Source organism: Canis aureus, chromosome 28, assembly GCF_053574225.1.
Source record: "Canis aureus isolate CA01 chromosome 28, VMU_Caureus_v.1.0, whole genome shotgun sequence".
Taxonomy (NCBI): Eukaryota; Metazoa; Chordata; class Mammalia; order Carnivora; family Canidae; genus Canis; species Canis aureus.
The window spans coordinates 25,078,411-25,101,859 of record NC_135638.1 but is presented as its reverse complement, the minus strand read 5'-3'; the positions used below and the strand labels follow the sequence as shown (position 1 = coordinate 25,101,859).

The window sequence follows — 23,449 nt, the reverse complement described above, 5'->3', positions numbered from 1 at the left end:
GGAATATGAAAATTCTGTGTTTCAATCATGTTTCCCCATTTAACTGGATAACTTATTTCATCTTTCTTTGTCTCAGTTTCTTCATCAGCAACAAAGATAATAAATGTGAGGAATCGCTGAAACACACACACCCTACATACATATAATACTGAAAAACACAACTGGTTCTCAATAAATGGTAGCTATTATTTTGTCAATATATGATAACATGAGCCCAATTTTTAACTGATTCAGTGATGAAAGGAGTATATATATCTGGTGTCTCAACTCTGAAGATGCTTTCTTCTCTCCAAATTAGAATACCTTGGATACATTAAACTGGATGATTTAAAAGTATGTTTTACAATTAAAAACTGGTACATGAAAAAGATACTTAGTAATAAAATATATTTGGGGAACTCTGCATTACACAAAACAGTAGTTTTCCCATGGACCTTTTGAGACTTTAACGTGCTAATATTAGATATGCTAAATACTATTGTAACTTTTAACATATATATATTATATGCATACTATATATGTATTTATGTGCTAGATACTGCTAGAACTTTTAAAATATATATATTATTTATTATAGATATCTTACATATATAAAAATGTTTAATATGCAATGTATTCTCTGGAAGAAGTCATAAAAAATTTAACAACGATTATCAGAAATTGATAATCATCCCTCAAAGCACTTATTTCACTTTCTCGCAACACCTAATTACATCTCCTCCCACTGCCCCTCCTCCACTTTCCCTTACCAAAGGACTTTCACCTTCTACTTAGCTAAGAAGTAGGTAATTTAACATAGGCTATTTCAGTTTCCCTTGTCCCACCATAAAGTTCTTCCCAAAAAAATCAACAATCTTTTTCTTTCAAATATTCCTTTGTATTTCTCAAGTTAACTATTTATTCACCCTCAAATCCATCTCTTCTTACATTCATTAGTATCTTCCCCCCTCAAATATTTTCTTCTAACATTATATTTTCAATCTCATGTATATGACTGAATCTTCTCCAATACTCAAAACATACTCAAATCTTTCCACTGGAAAAAAAAAATCTTCCTTCAACTCTTGCTATACCTCCACTACTGTCCATTTTTCTCCTTTCTTTCACACTTCTGAGAGGAATAATCAATATTCATTGATGCTTTCTTTCCCCCCTTCCTAGGAAATTTCTCAAAGAATTGAAAATATTCTTCACTTTACTGCTTTCTACAAGTTAACTTAAAATCTCTCAATTTTCTCACTGTAAAAAAGGGAATAGTAACAACACCTAAATATCCCAGTGTTTGGGAAGGATTAAATGAATAAACGTAAGTAAAGCACATAAAATCATATGGGATACATAGATACACAGAAAATACTGGAGGAAAAAAAAAAAAAGAAAATACTTGAGAGTTAGATATTACTATTCTCTATGTCTTCTCCTCTAATTCTCCCTCCAATTGTCCCCTAAAAGTAAGTGCAGACTTCTGTTTTCAAGGGAGTAAACTGAGTCCACTAAAAATTAACTTCTCCTTTGATGAATTCCACTGAAATTTCTATGAAAAATATAAAAAAGAGACAAATGTATTGTTTTTAACATTATTGCTTTATTTCACCAGTAAGTTTGATAATTGTTAGTCTGGTATTTTTCACTGCCATGATAAAATTCAAGTTAATCCTGACTTTAAAAAAAGTAAAATTATACCCACACACATCCACACTTAATTTGATAGAGTATCTTCCAAAAGACAATAGCAATGATCAAACTTACTGGTGAAATACAGCAGTAATGTTAAAAACAAAATGAGGTTCCCTGTCATCATTCACACTATTCAATATTTTCTAGAAGTTCAAACCAATGTTCTATAATAGAAACAAAAGAACAAAAATGAGGAATAAATATACTGTAAAAAGAAGAAATTAAGACAAAATATATTATTCACCTAGAAAACCCAAGATAATCAAATAAAAAACCTTTAGAAACAATGAGAGTTCAAAGGTGAATAAGTAGAAGACAAACATAGAAAAATAAGGGTTTTTCTATATTCCAATTAAATTAGGAAGTGGGAGCCTTTTGTGGCCAGTGCCAGCAGCCAAAAAATGAAGTTCAGTTCCTTTGTGACTTCTGTCTGGACCAAGAACGGTAAAGGTATTTCAAAGCACCTTCCCACATTCACAGGAAGATTATGTCTTCCCTTCTTTCCAAAAAGCTGAGACAAACCCCCCCCCCAAAACAACAACAACAACAACAACAACAACAACAAAAGCTGAGACAACAGAAGTACAACGTTCAATCCATGTCCATTCAAAAGAATGATGAAGTACAATTTTTGTGAGGACACCACAAAAGTCAGCAAATTGGCAAAGTAGTCCAGGTTTACAGGAGAAACGGAGCATCTACACTGAACGAATACAGCCAGAGAAAGTCAGTGGTATAACTGTCCATATGGGCTTTCACTCCAGCATAAAAAGTCTGGTTAACACTAGACTAAAACCGGACAAAGATGGCAAAAACATCCTTGATGTAAAGCCAAATCTCACCAATTAGGAAAAGGGCAAATATAAGGAAGAAACAACTGAGAAGATGCAGGAATAAAATAATCTTATATATGACTTCAAATAAAAACTGTTAAAGTGAAAAAAAAAATAAAGTAGAAAGTGGGGGGAAAAATGATTTATCCAAAATAATATCAAAACTAAAACTAAGGGGCAGCCCGGGTGGCTCAGCAGTTTAGTGCTGCCTTCAGCCCAGGGCCTGATCCTGGAGACGCAGGATCAAGTCCCACATCGGGCTCCCTGCATAGAGCCTGCTTCTCCCTCTGCCTGTGTCTCTGCCTCTGTGTGTGTGTGTGTGTCTCATGAATAAATAAATAAAATCTTAAAAAAAAAAAAAACAAACAACAACCCTAAAACTAGGGACGCCCAGGTGGTTCGGCTGTTGAGCGTCTGCCTTCAGCTAAGGGTGTGTGACCTTGGAGTCCTGGAATCGAGTCCTGCATCAGGATCCCCACAGGAAGCCTGCTTCTCCCTTTGCCTATATCTCTGCCTCTCATGAATAATTAAAAAAAAAAAAAAAAACTAAAACAAAGAATATAGAAATAATTTAACAGGAAGTGTGTAAGAGCCAAAGGATGAAATTTTACTGAGTGACACAGAAGATCTGACTGACTGAACTTATGTTTCTGGATAAGAAGTTTCAGTACTACAAAGAAGATATATCTCCCCAAGTTAACTTTGTAAATTAACACACACAACACAATGCCAATCACCAAATAAACTTTTTTTTTTTTAATTTAATCAATGGGTTCTAAAGTCATGTAGAGATACAATAAGAAAATGTCTCAAAAAATTGACTGGCAGGGGTTGGGGACTTGCACTACAGAAATCAAAGTGTACTATAAAATTAAAATATTTTAAACAATTCAACACTAGATAATAAATAAATAGCTCAATGTTACTGTAAAGGAAACTCAAGCAGAATCATGTAGGATAAAACTGGAATTTCAAATTAATTGGGTAAGAAAGGATTCTGTTGGTTAGCTATGCAATCACATACTATACAGAAAAATCAATTTCAGATGAATTAAAGATCTAAATTCAGAAAATAAAAACAAAAATATGGGATGCCTGGGTGGCTCAGCGGTTTAGTGCACCGCCTTCAGCCCAGGGGCGTGATCCTGGAGTCCCGGGATTGAGTCCTGCATTGGGCTCCCTGCATGGAACCTGCTTCTCCCTCTGCCTGTGTCTCTGCCTCTCTCTCTGTGTCTCTGATGAATAAATAAAATCTTTAAAAAAATAAAAATAAAAATAAAAATATTAGAAAAATTTATTGGCAGAATATTTCTGTAATCTTGAGGTGGTAAAATCCATTCTTAGCAAGACAAAAACAGAATTCACAAAGAAAAAGACAGTATTTGGGACGCCTGGGTGGCTCAGCGGTTGAGCATCTGCCTTTGGCACAGGGCATGATCCTGGAGTCCCAGGATCAAGTCCTGCATTGGGCTTCTTGTGAGGAGCCTGCTTCTCCCTTTGCCTATGTCTCTGCCTCTCTGTCTCTCATGAATAAATAAATAAAATCTTTAAGAAAAAAAAAATAACAGAAAAAGACAATATTTGTTAAATTTTTTATGTGTGGTCAAATATCTGCTTGGAATAACATAAGCAAATACTGAACAAAATGAAAACAAAACAAAAACGGACTAGAAAATAATATTTACATTACACTGAATAAGGGCTAGTTTCTTGATGTGAACAATCCTTGAAATAAGAACAAACAAATAAAAAAACTAAAAGGAAAAACAGGCAAAAGTCATGAATAGGCAATTTAGAAAAGTATAAATAGCCCCTGGTTATTCAGTTGGACCATGAAACTACCAATATTTAACCTACAAAAATAATGACTGCTGCCTGTGTTTTGACCCTGCCAGTGATCAAAGAAACACAAAATACAACAGTAAGAAATAATCCATCCAGTAAAGCAATATTAAACAAAGCACTGTGTATAAATTTTAAATGATCATACATTTTGATCGAAGTATTCCTTTTTCAAAAGTATTCTTTTAATAAATTGATCCTAAAGCGCTAAAAGATATCTATAACAAGAATGCTCCTCAGAGTAGTGTACATAAAAGAGCAAAAACTTGGAAATAATCTAAATGTTAGTATTAATAGGAGATTATTTAAATAAATTATGGACCATCAGAGTAATAAAATACAAACTGACATAAAATGGAAACTACAGAATTTGAAAGAGCAGATTATAAAACAGTAAGTACAGTGTGTTCCCATTTAGATTTTAAAACATGTATGCAGACATGCATGAACAATATTTAAGAAAAAAGAACACAACTCCTGCAGAGCAAAAAACACCATATCAAAGTCAAAAGACTTGACAAACAATAAAATGAGAGAAATTATTTGTAAAATATATCTCAGAATCCTAATATAAAAAGAATTCTTAAAAACTAAGGGAAAAAAAATCAAAGATAACAGAAAAATTAAAATCTGATAGAATGAACAAAAGATATGCAAAGATGATTCACTAAAAAAAAGAAATACAATGGCCCAAATATCTGATATAATATTTAATCTCACTGCCATAGAAATTCAAATTAAAACCAAACTAAGAAATGAAGAAGATGTAGTATATATACATAATGGAGTATTACTTAGCCCTAAAAAAGAATGAAATCTTGCCATTGCAACAACATGGATAGATCTAGAGGATATTACGTTAAGTGAAATAAGTGAGAAAAAGACAAATATATGATTTCACTCATATGTGGAATTTAAGAAATAAAACAAATGGACAAAGAAAAAAGAGACAAACATAAAACCAGACTCTTATTTAAATATGGAGAACTAATGGTTAACAGATGGTGAAATTGGTAAAAGGGATTAAGAGTACACTACAGGATGAGCCCTGAATAATGTATTGAATTGCTGAATCACTATATTGTACACCTGAAACTAATGTAACACTGAACATTAAATATACTAGAATTAAAAAAAATAGAGTAAGATAGGTTTCTCACCTAACAGGCTGGTAAAATTTCAAAAGTTTAAATTCCACTGGCAATTACGGAGAAACAGGTACATTGCTGGTAAGAATGCAAAATGGTACAAATAAAAAATAAGACCACAAAATGGTACAATATCTATGAAGGGAAATTCAGCAACAGCTAATTAATCTTCACATTCATTTACCACTTGACCCAGTAATCTCACTTCTATGAATCTTTCACCAAGATAAACCCCCACAAGTAAGAAACAATACAGATGTAAGGGGTTATTCACTGCAGCATTACTAGTAATAGCAAAACATTGGAAACAACCAAAGTTCCTGTTAGTAAGGGACTGGTTGAGTCAACTATGACATGTCCACATGATAGAGTATTATGCAGAGAGTGAGCCAAGAGAAAAAATAAGGAAAATCTCTATCAACCATCACCTAAAATAAAAGGATTTCTAGTAAATATTAGGTGAAAAAAAGGAAGACGAAAAAAGGGAGAAGACATAGTGTTTTGCCAAAAAGAAAGAGAAATAATGTTAAGTACCTGCTTGTTAGTCTGGGGGAAATTCACACACACACAAACACAAAACAAAGGATAAACTAAAAGCTAATGAAAGTGGCTACCTATGGAAACTAGGTCAGCAAAGGAAGGAATGGATGGAAGAATTCTGAATTAATGTTTTATATAATTTTTACTTTGATTCATGCAAGTGATCTTCAAATAAATAAAATTAAATCAATAAAAGTTAATACAGTTTACTATTGTAAACTGTGTTATTGCATATAGCATAGCTATTATTTACTCTTAGTAGGACATACTCTAAATACACACATACAAAAGAATTTTGAACTTTAAATTAGTAAGTCGTTGGTACATTGGTAACAATGGTACATTGTTGCTGAGAACTTGGGTTTTTAACTGGGGAAGAGAGAGATACAAATATGAAATATCAGAAGGATGAAGAGAAATCTAGTGGCACTGATTGTGAACTGGAACTATCAATATGAACTTGTGACTGTAGATCACCTTATTTCTGTACACTGGAAAGGCTAAGAAGTAATGACACCTCAGTAGCAATGAGTAGTACACCTAGTCTCTAAATACAACTGTCCACTAAGAACAAAAACTCCTTAAAGAAGTAACTGATTCAAGGTCAGAGGAAAGGGAAAGTTGAACATTTAACTTAAAACATCCTGCTGTTCCAGAAAAGAAGGAAATGCTCATAAGATAATAGATTACATCAGAAAGACAAAGGAGCTCGATTCCTATTGCCTAGATCAGGAACAAAGAATAATGGCAAATGATTAGAATACACTGAATAACAAAAGACTTCATGAGCTCACAGTGTTATTTTTTTTTTAAAGGAGAGGCGGTCTTGTCCATAGAAAAGTTGTCAATTAAAAAAAAAAAAGTTGTCAATTAATGTTGAAATTATGAAATCACTATTTTTAACCAATGCAGCATCTAAGTAAATCAAGGATCATCAATGGATGCTAAAACCACTAAATGAATGGATCCTTCTATGATCTCAAAGTATTATTCTCCAATTATTTTATATTTCAGTTGATCCTTGAACAACACAGGGGTTAGGGGCACCAACCTGTGGTGTAGTTGAAAAGCTGTGTAATTTTTTGACTCCCCAAAACTTAACTACTAAGAGCCTACTGAAGCTCAGAAACCTTACTGATAACATATAGTTGATTAACACATATTTTTCATGTTGCATGTATTATATACTATAATTCTTATAATCAAGTAGACTAGAGAAAAATTAAGAAAATCAATGAGAAACTACATTCACAGGACTATATTTATGGGGAAAAAAATCCACATATAGTAGATCCATGCAGTTCCAATGCATGTCATTCGTTGAAATGTCAGCTACAGTTATAAAGGGAAAAATGCTCCTTTACAATGAAGAGAGCTGGTCATCATCATCTTAACCAAGTGATCAAACATCACTAATAGGAGTAACTTGTTGTTATGCACCAATTAACATAACATGATGTATTAAGAAGTACCAACATTACCTATGCAGTATTCCTGTCAAATACATTTAAACTAATTCAGGAAACTGTCATATCAACTCAAAATGTGTAATATTCTACAAGATAATTTCATACTCTTTTAAAAAAAGGTAAATGTTATGAAGGGGCAAGAAGACTTGTTCTAAACTAAGGAGACCAAAGAGACAAAACCAAATGCAGCGAAAGTGTACTCAGATCAGGTCCCGCACTTAAAAAAGAAAAGGAAAAAAAAGATGTAAGAGAGACATTTTGGGAATTTGGGAACATTTTAAAATGTAGTATTTATATTAGATATTCTTGAAATAGTGTTAATTTTCTTAGGTGTGAAAATGAATTATGGTTATGTATGAGAATGCCTTTATTCTTAGAAGATATATGCTGAAGTATTTAGAAGTATCAAGATATACATAACCAATTTTTAAAAGGTTCAGCAAAGATGGGGAAAACTCACATATTTACATATACGAATGTATGTAGGTCCATTTAAAGACACATAAAATAAATGTTCCAAAATTCTTAACAACCAGTGAATCTAGAGAAAGGGCATACACAGGGGTTCACTGTACTGTTCTTTGGACTTTTCTCTAGGTTTGAAAATGCTCTAAGTAAAAAGTTGCATAAAAATGAGAGAAATTTCACTTCACACTCTGAATTAATATGTATTTGAGACTGGTAAAGTTTTTTGCAAAGGGCCAGTTAGTAAACATTTTAGGCTTTGAAGGCATATGGTCTGTTGCAACTACTCAGTTCTACTTTTGTAGTGCAAAGACAGCCAGTATAGGCAATACGTAAACAAACGAGCATGTGTTCCAAGAAAACATTTACAAAAACGGGCAATGGGCCAAATCTGGTTCATGGAATGTAATTTGCCATCCCCTTGGATATATTATTAAACTTTTAAAGAATGTATGGGTACATAATGCTCTTTCTTCCCTCATGTTAAGTTTATAGGGCTTTTGGGCCTTCGCTAGCACCCCGTAATTTATTTTATTTTGGAAGGGTTCCCACTATTCCCAGAACTATTAAGAGTGGTTCACCATACCTAAACTATTTGTACAAAAAATATGGTTTATGCTGAAAAGCAGCTTTCCTTGTGGAAATCTGAAATTTGGGCAGAAGGAGCCTACATAACTCTGGATACGGGTCTAATGAGCTGCCCTGATGTGGAAAAATTAAAAGCCTCCTGTGTGACTTCACTGGGAGAGGACTCCTTGAAGTATGCATCTGATTTCCTTTCAGGCATTGCCCCATATACCTTTTCTCTCTGATGATTTTTTTTTTTAAAGATTTTATTTATTTATTCATGAGAGACCCACAGAGAGGCAAGGACACAAGCAGAGGGAGAAGCAGGCTCCATTCAGGGAGCCTGACGTGGGACTCGATCCCGGGACTCTAGGATCATGCCCAGGGCTGAAGGCGGTGCCAAACTGCTGAGCCACCAGGCTGCCCTCTTCCTGATGATTTTGTACTGTACCTTCACACAGTAAAAATTCTAGTGGTAAGTCTAACTATATGAGGAGTCCTGAGTCCTTCTAGTGAGTAACAAAACCCTGAGGTATCTTGGGGATCTTTGAGATACCTTATAATTTCTCTTTGTCATCTAGATATTTAATCAGTTGCAAAATCTTCTATTAAAAAAAAAAAAGGTTTTATTCATTTATTCATGATAGACATAGAGAGAGAAAGAGAGGCAGAGACACAGGCAGAGGGAGAAGCAGGCTCCATGCCGGGAGCCTGACATGGGACTCGATCCCGGGACTCCAGGATCGCGCCCCGGGCCAAAGGCAGGCACTAAACCGCTGAGCCACCCAGGGATCCCAGCTGTAAAGTCTTCTTGATTTAACATGCATTATCTCACTTCTCATTCACGTTTTCGTCTCCATTTCCACTGTTTCTGTCGTACTGAGGATTCCATTACTATACTGATTTCCTACTGTACTTTCTACTTCCCCACCTAGTTTCTTAAAACATAATTCTTTTTTTTTTTTTAATTTTTATTTATTTATGATAGTCACAGAGAGAGAGAGAGAGAGGCAGAGACACAGGCAGAGGGAGAAGCAGGCTCCATGCACTGGGAGCCCGATGTGGGATTCGATCCCGGGTCTCCAGGATCGTGCCCTGGGCCAAAGGCAGGCACCAAACCGCTGCGCCACCCAGGGATCCCTTAAAACATAATTCTAATCATTCCACCTCTTAGTTTAAAAATCCTTAATGCTAACTCATTTTGTGATGGAATGAAGTCTAAAATCTTAAATCTTTAATTAGTAAGTTTGTTCAAGATTTCTTTAACCTTACTATTCTATGACATCACATACTTAATACGTCAGCCAAACCACCACATGTCATTTCCCAAACCACCCTCTCCTCTACACTTGAACCAAAAGTTTTCAATACATCAAATACCATCCCTAGACCTGTGTGAATCCAGTCTAATTTCAAGTATCATCTCCTACATGAAACTCTTCTGGTTCATTTTAACTAGAAATAATCACTTTTTCTCTGAATTTTATTAGGATGTTAGCTATTTCTATGTAATGGCACTTATTACTCTATACCTTATATTAGTCTTACATACATATATTCCAGAACCCCCTTCTTCCAGAGTAGGGTCTATCTTGGATTAACTTTTGTATCCTCCTACAGTGCCACACAACTGTAAGCACTTCCTTAGTATTTGCTGAATGAGAAGATAAAAAAAAAGAGAAGGCAATCAGATGAATGCCTGGTTCTAGTGTTGCATTAAAGGAGAAAATATATTCTTAGAAATGATGTTATAAGTGGGAGTTAGGTATGGTGGAAACAGTATTATTCTCATTCAGGAGCCATATAGTACATTTAATCGTACATCTAAAAGTATATGTAGCAAGGTATTATGCTTAGTTCTGGGCAAGATGCTATGAACTAAATAAGCTTCAGTGGATTAGTCTCAAACCTAATCCTATCTATAAATAATACTATTTATGGAAAATGTGAGTTTAATTCCTAACAAACTTTAAGACATCTTTATAATATAATCCATAAGATAGGACTTGGCTCTATAACAACTATACCTTGGTTGTGATAATAAAGGTATAAAAAAGCACGATTTTTCTTAAAAAGACATGAATACTTAAAACCAAATCAAATTCAATATTTTCTAGTTTATCAAGTTTAGCACATTTAGGAGGATAAAGAATATACCTCTACCACGAAACACAAAAACAAAAAAATGAAATGGCATCAACTTTTAATGGGGTAGGGGAATAATGGATTTTTATAAAAGATTGTAACTGAACCTAGAGAAAAAAGAGAGTAACTCTTCTATAATGAAAGATATCTAAATATTTTTTCTATACACACACTCTAATTTGAGAAAGAGCTTATATTTTTGCTCCATACATTACATAAATAGCCTCCAAGTGAGATGAAGCATCAAAGACAGAAGAAATCAATTTTGAGTGAAATACACTACCTCCAACAACAATGTTCACCATTTCTTCTACAATGCTCTGTACGATGTCTTGTGGCTTTTCCTCACAGTCATGGTTTTCTCCATCATATATGTCATTTTTAGATAATGCTTTAAAAAAGAAAAATCCAAGGAAACATTATTTTGGCTTTTTCGGAAAACTTTACCAAACATTTAAAATTAAAAACTTTCTTAAAAATTAAGAATAAAAGAAAATCTGATACATGAAACTAGGAGCTATTATAAGTTAAACCTTCAAAATTCATAACTAAATCAAATTTAAAATATTTTATAAATTCAAGTCAATTTAAAAAATGATTCACTTGACAAACTACTAAATGATCATTCAACTTAAGTGGATTTTCTAGACTATTCCTTTAGGAGCCAAACATTTTAAAGTATTTTGAATGAAACATTTCTAACATATCTGAAACTCTTATAAGTATACATTAAGTGTAATTAAAGCCTACACTGATTAGCCCAGTTCATCAATAATAACAAGCTCGTCATTCTGCCTTAATATTTGTGAGATCCTTGAAGAAGAGAGACAGGGCTATCTGGGTATCCACCAGTACTTTCCAGCCCTTCCTTACTATTTTTCTTCCCCAAAAGAATCTACATATCCATTGTAAAACTCTATTTAATAAGTAAAAAAGAATTTGGTCCCCAATTTAACAATCAAAATGATTGAAAAGCCCATGAGAATTTCTGAACAGCATAAGAGAAAACTGATAAAATTTGACTTTCCAGAGTTAGCTTACAGATAAAAATAGGATTTCCATTGGGTTTTTTGAAATGCTGCAAATATCTAAGGAAGGTTCAACTAGCACTTTGAGATGCTTTGAGATCCAGGACCCTGTTCTGTTCTACTACTCCAAATGGCATCAGACTGCAAATGAGTTTATAGTGCTAACACACCCATCCCCCATTACTATAAAACACACTCCCATTACTATAAAAGATAGTTATACTTTAAAAGAAGTATAGTTATACTATAAAAGAAGTTTATAGTGCTAAAATACCCATCCCCACACCCATTACTACTTATGATTCTGGCTTCCAGAAGCCTGTCCTCCCTATTGTTCACTGCTCCTATGTTTGCTATATTCTATAAAATACTGAATGCCACAAGGGGAATTTGATAAATAAGGAGACCAAATCAGTAAACTTATTTTATAAAAACTTCAAATACAGTAACACTTAGATTCTTCAGTGGAGTAAAAATATAAATGTTTGACAAAATATTTTTTCCATCATTCTTAGGCTTTTATATATTTTTTAAGATTTTATTTTTTAAGTCATTTCTATACCCAACATGAGGCTTAAACTTACAGTCTCAAGAGTCACAGATTCCACTGACTGAGCCAGCCAGGTGCCCCTAAGCTTTGTATTTCTGTGCTCTTATTGGCTAAAATGATCTAAAGTCTGAAAGTTAGTTCAACAAAACTTAAATATACACAGTCACTAATATGTGTATAAAATAACTAGTGAAATCAAGAGTCAATTCTCACACAAATTATCTAACAGAAATAGATTAGAATAACAGTAATATTTACTACATATAGGAAATCACTAGAGAAGCTAACTATTATGTCCAAAAAGTCACATAACTAATAAGTGACAGAGATGTGATTCAAAGCAGGTAATCTAACTCCGGAGCACTCTTAACCAATGCTTCTCAGGCAGAATTTTCCTTATCAGCTGCTGGGAGCAAACACCTATACTGCCAAAATAATCATTACTACGACACAGTGAATTATGTTTTATTTATAACTCTGTATCCTATAAAGTGACTCATACACAGTAGATGCTTCCATTCTATGGGTCTCAGCCCACGTTGTTTCTTCTGACAAAAAATTTCCTAACTAGAAAGGAGGTAAACTCGGAGAAAAATTAGAGACGAAGACAAACAATGAGAGACTCCTAACTCTAGGAAGCAAACAAAGGGTTGCAGAAGGAGGTTGTCAGCTCTATTAGGGATTAGCTCTTTCAATCAGCCCTTTTATAAACTCGCAGTAAAAGCAGGTAAAATTCTGGCAAGGGCAGACTAGAAAAATGTAAATCACATAACAATACAGATTTACTATTAGCCTGAGTACTGTGTGTACTTGAGTATTAGCTTGGATTTATGGAAATTATCCCTTTTAAAATAAAGAATAAAGCACTATGAAAAATAGTGAAAAGGCATCCAATCATGCCACTGCTGATGTTCATGTCAGTATTGTTATATAAAAAAAGATGTGTGGTTAAAAAAAAAAAAAATCCAGAGCTGAAAATATATTACAGAAGTCTCTTCTCAAAGAAAAATACAGAATTCAGATAAACTGTTACTAAGCCCTAACCATCCTACCTCTACGCAAACACAGTGAATAGGCAAGAGAATTTCCGTCATTTTTTGACACCAATCTAAGAAGGAACAAAGGGAACAACCCAACTCCCTGGAGGTTTTATAGAACAGCTAAAGCTCAAAATAATGTTTGGGGTGAAAGATGACTTCATGTGATTATTTTTAGAGAAATAAATTAGTACAATAAATAAATGTAATTTAATTTTTTGTTATCTCGTAACCCACTTTTAAAAAAGATTTTATTTATTTGAGAAAACAGAGAGTGCTTGAAGATGGAAGAGTGGAAGGTGGGGGGAGAAAAAAGGGGAAAGATCTCAAGCAGACTCCATGCTGAGCATGGAGTTAATTCAGGGTTTCTTCTCAGGAACTTGAGATCATGACCAGAGTCAAAACCAAGAATCGGTGGCTTAATGGACTGAGCCACTCAGGTGTCCCACTCTTTTCTTATAAATAAATTTACTTAGAAAAATACTATCAGAGAACATCTCAATTTCAGTGACTGCTACACATCAGGATGTAAAAATCCTTTCGCATGTCAGGTGGTTACTCAAAAGATTTCTTTTCATATTTAATTTTAGTACTTTATAGACTATAATATTTTCCCAAACCAGTAACATTTTGATGCCCTCAAACTTTCATATTCCAGAAAACCTTACTAAAAAAATAGGTCATTGTTCACTATGAAGCTAATTTTAAGAAGAAAACTGAAGTTCCTGTATCACATGCTAGCAGACATTTATGACCCCCTCTAGTAATATATTTATCTCCTCCAAAACAAGTCTGTAAATCATACTACTCATGAGATGCTAATGAATGCACACTATTATTAATAAATGTCTTATGTGTTGTAGTCAATTAACTTCGCCATGTAGGATGGAAAAATTCACATTAACATAATGTGTCTGATATTCATTAAGTCATATTACCCTTTCCACATTTCTTTCCCAAATATCCATGCCTACACTCTTCCCTTAACACACGCCCCACAACCCCTTCTCAAAAAGATTACTTTCAGCTGCAGTTGCCTGATCAGCTTCAGTCTGTTCATTTTCTGCACTGGAAATATCAGATCCATTTTCAGGTTCTGTGTCATCCTGAAGGCTTTTATCCACATCATTTGTATGGGAATCAAGGTCCCCTTCATGTTCTTGGGACATGTGATCAACAGTTTGAGGTGGCAAATATCTAAGTTGAGGTGATTCGGGCTCATGATGGCTTACTGGAGACTGTAAAAGATGATGATGCTGCCGATGCCTTTCTTTTTCCATTTGTTTGGCTTCCTGCAACTGCAAAGAAATAGAATAATTTCCAATAATAGTAAAATAAGTTGTTTAAAATTTGGAGGTATCATATTCAACTATAAACCCTTTATATATAAGGTACCACTTTGTCCATCAGAAGAAAAAATATAAAATATACTAAAAACACACAAAAACAAGTAATAGTGGTTACTTCTTAGAGCAATGGAAATTGGCACATAAGGATAGAGATAGAAGTCTTTCAGTATATATCTTCTCTTCACTATTTTTGGTGTTTCAATCATGTGAATGTATAACCCAAACAAAATTTAAAAACCAAAATAAATTTTAATAGCTTCAGACTAATAATTGGATTATTGCCAATAGTGGATTTTCCTAAAATCAAAGTTTCACTAAGGAAGGGAAAAAGTAGACGGGGAAATAAAACAGATTCATTTTTACTAATATATACAGAAACAAAATCTAGATACACAAGAAAGCAGTTAATAATAATAGTTACCTATAGGGGGTAGGGAGTCAGAAATGACCAAATTAGAAACAAGAGGGAGGAAATTGTCAGTGTAACATATTATTATGTCATGTTGTCAAATGTCTTTTTAATTAAAAATAATAAAACTGCATTTAATAAATAAAACAGCAATGAGTACTTCTATGTCTCTGCTCAGTCATCTTAATAAGGATGAAAAACCTTTATTGACAAATATCTGTGTTTTATTTTAGGATACTTGTCATACAATACCACCTATAAAACTAGCTTACTTACAAGATGCTAAAACAGTAATGATCAAGATCACAGGGTTTCACATTTTTTTTTAGCACTTTATTGCTTTTAGACACATCTCTTTTGGTCCTCATGGCCTAATAAGAATGATTCTCAGAATTAATTTCCATAAAGGTAAACACTTTACTGTGCCAAATATGAACATTTCATATTTCTTAGTAATATTGCAGTTTATGTGAAAATATGAGTTTATAAAATCAATCTAAATTGAAATATTTTAATACTTAAAGTGTAGGAATAACCTTATAATACACATGATCTAACTTCTGTATTTTATAGATAAGGAAACTGACGGGCATAGTTAGATGCACAGTTGGAATTGGAACAGAATTTTCAGACCAATACTTTAGCACATTCATGAGAAAGTCAATTTCCAAACTAGCAGTGAAGAACCTATGACTTATAATCCACTCCCACCCTCAGTCTAAACTTTCAACAGGTTGGCACTATGGTTTAGTAGAGGAAACACATGCTTTGGAATCACAGACAAGCATGGTGTTGAATTCTAGTTCTATTTAATCCAGTGTCATAGAAACTCTAAAAATATCCTTTAAAAAAAGAAATGTGGGCAGCCCCGGTGGCTCAGCAGTTTAGCGCAGATTTCAGCCCAGGGCATGATCTTGAAGACCCGAGATCGAGTCCCACGTCAGGCTCCCTGCATGGAGCCTGCTTCTCCTCTGCCTGTGTCTCTGCCTCTCTCTCCCTCTCTGTGTGTCTCTTATAATAAATAAAATAATAATAAATAAATAAATAAATAAATAAATAAATAAATAAATAAATAAATAAATAGTTATTGCATGAAAACAAACCTTTAAGCATTTTCTATATACTTCTATACTTTCTAGGCCAGGGTTTCTCAGTATCAGTGCTACTGACATTTTAGATCAGATAATTCTTTATTGTGGAGAGGGGCTGTCCTGTGTACTGCAGGGTATTCAGCAACATCCCTATCATCTACTAAACTTATATTAAGTACAATGTCAGATCCTGGATTGAATCTTGAAACAAAATAAAGGACATGTGTAGGAAAATTGGTGAAATTCAAGTAGGTTCTGTAGTTTATTTAACACTAATGTGTGTCAATTCCTCCTTCTGATTATTATAATATGGTTATAAAAAATGCTGATATTTAAGGAAAAGAGGGGTAAAGGAGAGCTCTCTGTAATTCTGAAGTTTAAAATCAGTTCCAAAAAAAGTTAGAGGTTGATTTGTAATTATGAAGACCTGAACAATTTAAAAATATGTATAAATGATTCTTTAGCTGATCTCTTACTCCCTCAAATGTATTTCCACAATATAGATACATAATTTTTTGAGGACTTAATGACTAAATAATTTTATAGCAGAAGAGATCAAATTAGGTAGTTTTATATCTACATTAAACTCATCTAAGTTTGAGTACAATAAAAATATTATCAATTCATAAACACTTCCATGAGGATGATGACAATAAATGTCTTTCAAATTCTACTTGTGAACAACTAAAAATATGTTTGAAATTCCAAAGTCAGGGGCACCTGGGTGGCTCAGTGGTTGGGCGTCTGTTTTTGGCTCATGTCATGATCCCGGGGTCTTGGAATTGAGTTCCACACATCAGGTTCCCCATAGGGAGCCTGCTTCTCCCTCTTCCTATGTCTCTGCCTCTCTCATGAATAAATAGATCAAAAGAAAGGAAGATCGAAAGAAAGGAAAATTGAAAGAAAGGAAGGAAAGGAAAGGAAGAAAGAAGAAAGAAATTAATTCCAAAGTCAAACAAGTCAGTAAACCTCAAAACAAAGCAAAATAATGCCACAGATCTCAAGCAGAACTATAAGGGAAAACATTCTTCTCTATAAGCCAAAAGATTTCACTGTAATTTCCTTATAAACTCTTTTCTCTCGTTTTAAAAAATATTTTATTTATTTATTCACGACAGATACAGAGAGAGAGGTAGAGACACAGAGGGAGAAGCAGGCTGCATGCAGGGAGCCTGATGTGGAACTCAATCCTGGGACTCCGGGATCACACCCTGAGCCGAAGGCAGACGCTTAACCGCTGAGCCACCTGGGCATCCCTATAAACTCGTTTCTGTATTTGATGCCTGTGGTATTCTTTACAATCTCTCTTTCTTAATACTTACCGCTTGGTTTTCCATGCGTGCAAAGATAACATTTAGCATCTGAGTAAGAGTAGCTTTGGCTGTTGTCTGATTGATGAGATTTTTGCTTGCTAGATAGATATTGTAACATGTTCTCACAGCTTGCAGTACAGTTCCTTCATGAATTTCTATGTGTTGAGATGTTACTGCAGTAAGTAAAGCCTTTAAAAAGAAAGACACAGTTGAAGCAATTTTCTACATCCAGAGTTTTAGCACAAAAATATGAATATTTTTATAATTTAAGCTTTCAGACACCAGTACACAATTTTCAGTATACACCAAAAGAATTTCTACCAGCCTTGAATACATATCATCACCTGGCAGTAATTTCCAAATAATCCAAACCCAACTATAGAAAACTATTCAATTAAATTGTTTCAGCCCAAGTTTCATCTTAATAAAAAGATTACTTAGTTTCTTAAAATGCACAGCACTAACTCTGTTGCAGCAGAACACAGATATGCTTCATATGACATATCTGTTGAATGAGACTGTCAACTTTGGAAGATACATTTTCTTATTCACTCCCAATTTTTTCTGAGATATTTCTTACAGCTCAATAAATGTACTGCTGTTGTTGTTGAAGAGGTTTACAAATAGAATAAAGTTTTAAAATATCAGATTAAATTGGAGTAAAGCATTTAAAATCATCCTAAGTGAATCTTTCAATAAAGTCAATAGCTTTAACTTACGTGAATGTTCATACATTAGGGTAACTTGCAATTTCTCAAGAGCAAGAACTCCTTTTTCTTTCCTTTTATGTTGTATAACAAAAGCTATGCAGAGTCAGCACTAAGTATATGCTAAATAAACCATGAGTGATAAGAAATTGCAAATGATAGGCCAATTGATTAGGCAGCTTTTTTTAGAATAAAGATATGACTTGTGAAGTAAATACAGCTATGAAACTGAAAGGCTCAGAAGGGCTATATTCACATACGAAAAATACTTTATACATGTAAATGATTTCAAAAGTACTAAAAGCATAGGAAAATTTTACTGATTTACAAATATATCACCAAAACCATTTAGCAGTCACCTTAAGAATTCAAAACATATAAGAGACTGAAAAAACAACTGAGTGACTTTTCTTTTAAGGAGTTTAATCATCCAGGTAAGTTACAGCACAAAGATTGGCTGAGTAGGTACAGCAGATGAATAGGTACAAGGGAATCTGGAAAGCCGGTGCACAAATAGAGGGCAGACTATAAGGGGTCTAGAAAAGTACAAAAGAAAGTATAGGGGTCACAGGGACCATCACATGGGCCCTAAAGCTCAAAAGATGGAATATATACAGCAAACATTTCAGAAACTGAAAAACTCTGGGAGACTCTGAGGGCCCACTGGACATATAATCTTCTAGATGATAATCAACAAAATCTCCTCAAATGGTATCTAAAAAGCAACTAAAAGACCTCAACTACAGCTGGAAAGCACATAAAATGACCTTTCTAAATATTTCTAAGATAAATAGCTTCAGATTTAAAAAAATAGAGATTGTGAATGACAAATTCACTATATAATCAATTACCTTTATTATTTGCAATTGAACGCCTTCATCTGTTTGAGGACCCTGGAAACAGCCACAAATTGTTTCAATAATTCTATCAATTAATTTTTTGCCTGGTGTTGTACTATCTGGAGCATTACCAGTCAAGTGACCATAAGCAATAAGTTTCTGAAATTGAAAAACAAAGATCCTAATTAAACTAATACATATATGCTAATTAAATATACATTAAAACTATAGTGTATAATTGAATATACATGAAACCTTTCATATAAAAACATTAAAGTAAAATCAAAGCCAAGGCTATACCAAACTTTCATGAAGAAAACTTTATTAGCTACAAACACATAAAATTATTTACATTCATAATAACCACAGAAACATAATAACCACAATAAAACAATCAGGCAACATTTTGAGAAAGCCAAGCCTTAGACCTTGTCTCTGATGAATGAGAGTAGCTTACTGCTTTCTATTTAATCACTATTGATACTGCTTTTGTGAAAGTTGTATTATCACATTTAAATGGGCAAGATGGCAGAAGAGTAGGGGTCCTCAACTCACCTGGTCCCACCAACTTACCTATATAACTTTCAAAACATCCTGAACACCTACGAATTCGACCTAAGATTTATTTTTTTATTTTTTTCGACCTGAGATTTAAAGAGAACAGCCGGAACGCTACGGAGGGAAGGGTTTTGGCTGCTAGCAAGGTAGGAAGGCAGAAAAAATAAAATAAAAAAAAAATCAAGCAGGGGAGCGGCACCAAGAGAAACTAGGCTAAAGCCAGGTGACAAAAGCGTCCAGGACAGGAAAGCCCAGGCCCGGAGAAGCGGGAACTTTAAAAATCCACAAACTGAGGACCAATCTCAGTAAAGGGCTAGATCAAGAAGCTGGCAGGGCATTTGGGAGAAGCCAGTCGGTTAGGTGGGCCGGCTCCAAAGAGAGATGTCTGTGCCCTGCTGCCTTCGGAAGCCGCGGCCACTGGGAGCACAATTTCAACAGCATAGGGCCCTGGATCCCAGGGTGCTGAGCAAAGTCCACAATCCTGTGTTCCCCCTGGGACAGGCGGAAGCGGGGAGGGCACAGGACAGCGAGAACTCTGCCACTGGGCGCCCTGCAAGCTGTGCAAATCAGTGCACCCATGTACCCATGCCAGGCTGGGAACATTTAGGCCAGTGCGGACTGAAAGACTACATTAGTTACTAGTGGGGAGACGACTCCAGAGCTGGAATTCTGGCTGCCACCATTGTTGTTTTTCCTCGTTTCACCTTGTGCTTGGGGAAAGGCGGGCTGCCAGGGAACAAAGGCTTCACCCGGCAAACAGCTCCCACTGAGCCTTGCACCTGGCAGGGGTGAGGCATCTCCACCCAAGCACACACACCTGAGATTCAGTACAGCAGACCGCTCCCCCAGAACCCAGAAGACCAGCTTGAAGAACCAGGGAAGAGCAAGTTCTTGACCAAAGATAACTGGAAAGCTCCAGGGGAAGTCGAGCAATTTATAATATATAGAACTAGAGGGTACCTCTCCTTTTTTTTTCCCCCCCTTTTTCCAGTACAACTCATTTTTATATCAGGCTAAAAATTTCCAATATTTTTTTCCTCTTTTCCCACCTTAACTACATTATTTTACAACTTCTTCATTTTTAAGTTTCCTTTTTGACTTTCATATTTCTACAATTACTTGTCTTAGATATATTTTCCACTTCTAGATTCCCTGCAACATACTCAATTTAATTTTGGGAGATATACAGCATATTTTTTTTGTTTTGTGTTGTGTTCACTGCCTCACCTTCTAAAACATGATCAGCATGCACCCTGAACCAAGTGGAATACCGTGCTGGTTTATTCTGTGAGATATTCTCTCTTCATTCCCATTCTGCCCCCCTCTTTTATCTTGTTTATGTTTTGGTGGTCAATGTTGGGGCTTTCTACAAGTATTGCTAGTTTATATAAATTTGGGACTGAGCATCTTCTAACATACAGAACTTAATACACTCAGAACCAAGAGGATCACCCTCTAGGACCACTCTCGCCACTACAACTTCCTCACCACCACCATCTCCTAGTTCCTCTCCCTTTTTTTTTTTCCTTTTCTCTTTCTTTTTTATCTTCTTCTTTGGGATTCTTGGCCTTTTATTTTTCACTACTTTGTTTTAAAATTTGTTTTTCACTTGTAGTCCTTTTGTTTTATTTTGTTCTAATCTTTGTTTTCATTTTCTGATCTCTGACCTTGTCAGAATCAATCTAGGGTGAAATTTACTTAGGTCGTGGTTGATATTCTTGACTCAGCCGGCTCATACAGCCACTCTGCACGGAGTAAAGTGACTAGAAGGAAGAATTCACCACAAAAGAAAGAAGCAGAAACAGTACTCCCTGCCACAGAGTTACAGAATATGGATTACAATTCGATGTCAGAAAGCCAATTCAGGGCACAACTATAAAGCTACTGGTGGCTCTTGGAAAATGCATAAAAGATTCAAGAGACTTCATGACTGCAGAATTTAGATCTAATCAGGCCAAAATTTAAAATCAATTAAATGAGATACAATCCAAATTGGATGTCCTAACGACAGGGTTAATGAGGTGGAAGAAAGTGTGAGCAACATAGAAGACAAGTTGATACAAGGAAGGAAGGTGAGGAAAAAAGAGAAAAACAATTAAGAGACCATGAGGAAAGGTTAAGGGAAATAAATGATAGCCTCAGAAGGAAGAATCTAGATATAATTGGGGTTCCAGAAAACACTGAAAGAGACAAGGGCCAGAAAGCATATTTGAACAAATCATAGCTGAGAACTTCCCTAACTTGGGGAGGGAAACAGGCATTCAGATCCAGGAGATCTAGATGTTCCTCCCCCCAAAAAAAACAAAAACCGTTCAACACCTCGACATTTAATAGTGAAGCTTGCAAATTCCAAAGATAAAGAGAAAATCCTTAAAGCAGCAAGAGACCAGAGATTCTTAACTTATATAGGGAGAAATAACAGATAAATAGCAGACTTCTCCACAGAGACCTGGCAGGCCAGAAAGGGCTGGCATAATATATTCAGGGTACTAAATGAGAAGAACATGCAGCCAAGAATGCTTTATTCAATAAGGCTCTCATTCAGAATAGAAGGAGAGATAAAGAGCTTCCAAGATAGGCAGAAACTGAAAGAATATGTGACCACCAAACCAGCTCTGTAAGAAATATTAAGGGGGACACTGAAAAAGAAAGAGGAAGCCCAAAGAAATAATCCACAAGAACAGGGACTGAGGGATGCCTGCGTGGCTCAGCAGTTGGGCACCTGCCCCTGGCTCAGGGTGTGATCTCGTGGTCTCAGGATGGAGTCCCACATCGGGCTCCTTGCCTGGAGCCTGCTTCTCCCTCTGCCTATGTCTCTGCCTTTCTCTCTGTGTCTTTCATGAATAAATAAATAATATCTTAAAAAAAAAAAAAAGAACAGGGACTGAATAGGTATTACGATGACACTAAATTCGTATCTTTCAATAGTTACTCTGAACGTGAATGGGCTAAATGATCCCATCAAAAGATGCAGGGTTTCAGACTGGATAAAAAAGCAAGACCCATCTATTTGCTGCCTATAAGAGTCTCATTTTAGACCTAAGGACACCTTCAGCCTCAAAATGAAAGGGTGGAGAACCATTTAACATTCAAATGGTCCTCAAAAGAAAGCTGGGGTAGCAATCCTCATATGAGATAAAGTTTATCCAAAAGACTGTTCGTTAGAATGAAGAGGGACACTATATCATACTTAAAGGATCTATCCAACAAGTAAACCTAACAATCATGAATATTTATGCCCCTAATGTGGGAGATGCCAAGTATATCAATCAATTAATAACCAAAGTAAAAACATACTTAGATAATACAGTAATAGTAGGAGACTTTGACATGGCACTTCCTGCAAATGACAGATATTCTAAGCACAACATCACCAGAGAAACAAGGGCTTTAAATGATACACTGGACCAGAGGGATTTCACAGATATTTACAGAACTTTTTATCTGAACACAACTGAATACACATTCTTCTCAAGTGCACAATGGAACTTTCTCCAGAATAAACCACATACTGAGTCACAAATCAGGTCTCAACTGATACCAAAAGATTGGAATTATCTCCTGCATATTTTCAGACCACAATGCTTTGAAACTAGAACTCAATCACAAGAAGAAATTTAAAAGGATTTCAAACACGTGGAGGTTAAAGACCATCCTGCTAAAAGATGAATGGGTCAACCAGGAAATTAGAGAAGATTTAAAAAGATTCAGGCAAACTAATGAAAATGAAGATACAACAGTTCAAAATCTTTGGGATACAGCAAAAGCAATCCTAAGAGGGAACATCTTACATTGCAATACAAGCATCCCTCAAAAAACTGGAAAAAACTCAAATACACAAGCTAACCTTGCACCTAAAGGAACTGGAGAAAGAACAGCAAA

At 35.0% G+C, this 23,449-nt stretch overlaps 1 protein-coding gene and 1 pseudogene across 5 annotated transcripts in view; one reads left to right on the top strand and one right to left on the bottom strand.

Annotated features, from left to right (window-relative positions):
* The window catches only part of ARFGEF1 (ARF guanine nucleotide exchange factor 1), a 140,622-nt gene that overhangs the window by 67,373 nt on the left and 49,800 nt on the right, over window positions 1–23,449 (bottom strand). For 2 of the 5 annotated variants that reach the window (XM_077876676.1, XM_077876677.1), the window contains exons 4-8: window positions 19,022–19,168; window positions 17,473–17,652; window positions 14,323–14,599; window positions 10,970–11,077; window positions 10,094–10,195 (exon numbers count right to left, since the gene is read on the bottom strand). In XM_077876676.1, coding sequence (XP_077732802.1) covers window positions 10,094–10,195; window positions 10,970–11,077; window positions 14,323–14,599; window positions 17,473–17,652; window positions 19,022–19,168 — 814 coding nt within the window. Of the gene's footprint in view, window positions 1–1,749; window positions 1,771–10,093; window positions 10,196–10,969; window positions 11,078–14,322; window positions 14,600–17,472; window positions 17,653–19,021; window positions 19,169–23,449 lie in introns of those variants that run through there. The other 3 variants (XM_077876678.1, XM_077876679.1, XM_077876680.1) reach the window with 2 other exon arrangements.
* On the top strand, window positions 2,079–2,574 carry LOC144300540 (large ribosomal subunit protein uL24 pseudogene; annotated as a pseudogene).